The 4,786-nt window shown below is 36.4% G+C and overlaps 1 protein-coding gene across 1 annotated transcript in view; it reads left to right on the top strand.

The window, feature by feature from the left end:
- PUDP (pseudouridine 5'-phosphatase) overlaps positions 1-4,786 on the top strand; it is a 59,875-nt gene that overhangs the window by 14,121 nt on the left and 40,968 nt on the right. The window contains exon 3 of the mRNA XM_009287844.2: positions 487-716. Within this exon, the coding sequence (XP_009286119.1) occupies positions 487-716 (230 nt within the window). The remainder of the gene's footprint in view (positions 1-486; positions 717-4,786) is intronic.

Genomic DNA, 4,786 nt, shown 5'->3' with positions numbered 1-4,786 from the left:
GTCTTTACTGAAAGAGTGGTGAAACATTGGAAGAGGCTGCCCAGGGAAGTGGTTGAGTCCCCATCCCTGGAGGTATTTAAAAGACGTGTAAATGAGGCGCTTAGGGACATGGTTTAGTGGGCATGGTGTTGTTGGGTGGATGGTTGGACTTGATGACCTTAGAGGTCTTTTCCAACCTCAACGATTCTATGATTCTGTGATTCTATGATGGTGAACCCATTTTTGGCATGTTTTGAGACAAGCATCATTTGATGACAGAACAAGTATCTACCTTGAAGAGTGTTCCATGATTTTTGTGTGGAGAAGGAACGTTTCAGATAGAGCAAGAATTTTCTTCTACACTAACTGATTGAAATAGGTTGTTATAGTCAGTAGAACAACATTGTTGAAATACTGCTAAATATATTGTAAGTAGGTATAAATATTAATACATATACCTACATATATGCATATATAAAAAATAAAATGTATGTATTTGTCTTGCAGGGGTTGATAAGCTGATCCGTCATTTACACAAACACAACATACCCATAGCTGTTGCCACCAGCTCAGCTGAAGTGACATTTCAGATGAAAACAGCCAGACACAAAGACTTCTTTGGTCTTTTTCATCATATTGTATTGGGAGATGACCCCAAGGTGAAGTGTGGCAAGCCACAGCCTGATGCATTTCTGGTTTGTGCAAACAGATTTCACCCTCCTGCACCTCCAGAGAAGGTAAGAAGGGGAGGGAACAAATTAACTGAAAAGTTAGGAATATTCTGTTTGGGCTATATATGGATTTTTTTTTTTTAATGTGATAAATACTTAGATTAAGATTTAATATAAACATTATAAAAATCAGCAACCTCTGTTTTCAAAGGTGTTTATACTGTTGAAAAAAGAGATTGCTGGAAAGCAGCATTTCCCCCACTACCTGTAATGTTTGTAATGCAGATTGCTCTGATTTACTACACGGTAGTGTGCAGTAACAGGAAAGTGTAATGCTTTTCCGCTCCATGCATAAATCTGCAAACTTAACTTCACTACTCAAAGTTTGGAAACTGTTATTTAAACATAGATCAGTTTATTTTTCATACATTCATGGCTGATTTACCTCTTAAGTGTCTAAACATTAAAGATACTTCTTTGTAAAGAGTGCATATATTTTTCCTAAGCCATCTCTTTCCTCTTGCATTCTAAATCTCTGGGATCATAATTCTTGTTTTCTGATTTAAAACCGATCAGTTTGAGCAATCTTTCTCAAATAGTAGAGGTGTTTATTTTCTCTCTCTGATATATAACTTTCCAAACTTGATTCTGAAATAGAAATCTGTAGGGAAAGTATTTGAAAGATAAATTGAGAGTTAGTTAAAATAATGTCTTCGCTTTTATTTTAAATTAAATTGCCTTTCTCCTTAAAATATTTTTCTTACTTCTTATCTATCCTGAGTGAAATGAAAGTTCTGAAGTTTTGGAGTTTCATTACTGCAGAAAAATGTATTACATAATAATTTTTAAGGAACAACTTTAGCTCGATTAGACTGTGATTTCTGTTTTCTCAGTAGTATTATTGAGGAAAAAATAGTTACATGGAATACATACAGAATGATTAGCTGAGATTCTTCAGCCTTTCATACTTCAAGTTCTCACCCAGAGTCTAAATGGTATTTGCTTTGCCTGGGAATACGAAGTGAAATGTTTGATGCAGTGTGGCATACTATGAACAGTGTTAACCAAACTGGTTTTGGTTTTGTTTGTTTTTTGGGTTTTTTTGTTTGTTGCGAGTTCTCTTGACATTCTGTGTATGTGCATCAACTTCATTTGGAAACTTAGATATTCAGAAAAGATACACCAAGTGTACATAATCACGTTCATGCAGATGGGGGATGTATGGAGATGTGAGGTACTTGTGTGAGTAGGCCTTGTATGTATGGTATGTTCCAAATGTTGAAGAAACTGAGCAGCAAGGCTGTAAATCTCACCTTAGAGTCAAGTAGTTATGAATTTTGCACACGGTAATACTCAATTGAGAGCAAACATTGGGAAGCAGGTTTTGCAGGGAGTAAGAGGGGAGTTGAAAACAAGCTTAAACCAGAGCTTAATGTTGCTTTCATATAACATTACACTTTCTTGCTTAACTGTATGTCTAGGGAACAAAAAATCAGGGTATGTTCCTGTAATGTTATATGGTGTGTTTTTTGTGAAACAGGATGAGGTGTTTTCAGTTGGATGGAGGTGTGGCTGTAAGCTGTTCTGTAATTCTGAAAGTAAAAGAGCATAAAGTATTGAGAATTTATATAAAGCTGGGTCATAACTGGTATTGTATCTGAAGGAGAGGTAAGGAAATTGAATGTCAGCTGTGTTAATGACAAATTAAACTATGATTTCATATGAGGAGCCTCATAGTAATATCCAGAGGGATAGCTTTCCCAAAGCTCTTAGTTTATTTGGCTCTGTTTCAGGAAAGTCACAAGGTGTTACTAATTAAAAAGGACAAAAACATTAAAAAAACCCAAACAAAACCAAACACAAACAAGAAAACCCTCACCAAATGACACATAAGTAATGTACACAAAGCTTGTGCTCAGCCTTTCCTCAGAGGTACAATTCTTCACAGCAGAGAAAAACCAAACAACAACCAATAAAACGGTGACACTGTTGTAGATATTTTTATTTATTCATCAGTAAAGTAGCCTTAGCTGTGTTAACAATGAAAAAATACTTGAAGATAATAGTAGCATCTGCATTACACTTAATAATTTTAAACTTTAAAGGTATGTTAGACAATTTCAGAGTGTTCATCGTAGTTTTGTATAGGTATTTTCTTTAACCTTTGAAGAAGAGCATAAATGTTTGAACCCGTGGTTTTCCTTTATATGAAGTTTAACAGCATGCAGAGTTCCCTTAGTGCAGGTAATTCAGCTGAACTTTTTTTTGTTGCATCTACAAAAGTCATAAATGTCGAAGTGTGAGAATTTAGCACAAGCACAGACCTCCCAAGAAAAAGAAAATCAAAACAGTACATGAGAAACTGTCTGAAACATTCATGACCAATTGCAGTGTAGTGATGACATCTGCAGTGTTTAGTCCCAAGCGGTGAACTAATACAGCTACAGGTCTGGATTTCATGCGGGAAATCAGTAACATGCAAGTTTGCAGCAAAATATCAGGAGGTATAGGCAATGTTTGCATAAGCAAGTAATTGGACTCAAGAGGAACAGATAATCAGAGCAATGTATTTGGTGCTTAGGCTCATACATCTATATGTGATTTGAATGTTTTCCGTTGGATTAGATTTACTCTGATCCCTGGCTGAAAGCTGTATAAGGTTCTTTGGAGCTTTATGTCCGCTTAAGCATTGGAGATTGCTTGGTATGCAGGTACGTGGAGAGGACTTCCACATTAGCATCCTGCTAAAGCGACCTAGTACACACCAAAACTACTTAGTAGCAACTGGCAACTGTCAGATTTGCTTCAAAACTTCACTGCTGCTCCAAGCGAAAAATACAATGTAGCCATAGAAGGCCAAATCCAGAATTTAGTTGTACTGGCATACCAGCCTGTGACTGTTGCTGTGCAGGCATACTTCTACAAGTAGGCAGTTCTAAAATTATATAAAAATGGATATGATGTCTACTTTACTATCATTGAAGGATGTCATAATTGTCTGTCTGGGAATTTCTTAAATGTTGACCTTTTGGTTTGCAGTCTTTGGTTAACTCGGAACTTAATAAGCATAATGATGAAACCATAGCACAGGAATTTCAAACAAGATACACCCTGCATATTCAACCTAGGTCTTAGTATCTTGTGATCCATTAAGTTTCATATGAACTTCCAACACTAGTAACAATGCACTGTCATATGAGTAATTAATTAAATCAGGTGATCAAAATGTGATCTGCAGATTAAATACTAGAAACTTTGTCTTTTAATAAAATTCAATTTTTTCTTTTAAATATATGCCAAATTCTGCTCTCAAATACACAGATGCAACTCGTAAGAAAACCAGCTGCAGTTGTACATATGTAGAAACAATGTGTCTTTGAATATTGTAGAAATTTCAGGCCAGTGTTCAAAACACTGTGTTCCTTTCCATACATTTTATTTGGACAATTGAAAAAAAAAAGTTTCAAAGTATTGTTTTTGTTTGGTTTTTTTTATTATTTTCCTACCTTTATATGATCATAATTTGGAAAATAAGTTGATTCCTATTTTTCTAGAATTAGTTACTTAGTATTTTACTATGTTTCAAATTTTTACAATGGGAATTCCTTTTAGGGGAACCTCTAAAATGTGCTGAAGAGGCAAAATTGGAGTTTCATTGATGACACTACTGTGAAATTTGATAAATTCAGCTATATGTGTCAAGGGATGTCAAAGACAATAAGAAGGGCTTCTTTAAGTACATAGGAGACAAAAGGAAGACTAGGGAACATGTGGGCCCATTGCTGAATGAGATGTGGGACTTGGTTACACAGGACATGAAAAAGGCTGAAGTACTGAATGTAGCAAGTCAGGAATCAAGGTCCCAGAGACCAGGGTGTAGGATTGGAGCAAGGAAGATATACCCTTGTGCTGTGGTTTAAGGGAACATGTGGGCCCATTGCTGAATGAGATGGGGGACTTGGTTACACAGGACATGAAAAAGGCTGAAGTACTGAATGTAGCAAGTCAGGAATCAAGGTCCCAGAGACCAGGGTGTAGGATTGGAGCAAGGAAGATATACCCTTGTGCTGTGGTTTAACTCAGCCGGCAGCTGAACACCACACAGCCGTTCGCTTACTCCTCGCCTCTCTGCGGCG

This window comes from Aptenodytes forsteri, unplaced genomic scaffold (genome assembly GCF_000699145.1).
Source record: "Aptenodytes forsteri isolate BGI_AS27 unplaced genomic scaffold, ASM69914v1 Scaffold200, whole genome shotgun sequence".
In the NCBI taxonomy this organism is placed as follows: domain Eukaryota; kingdom Metazoa; phylum Chordata; class Aves; order Sphenisciformes; family Spheniscidae; genus Aptenodytes; species Aptenodytes forsteri.
Note: the sequence above shows the minus strand (reverse complement) of the source record. Positions and strands in the feature narration are given on the sequence as shown.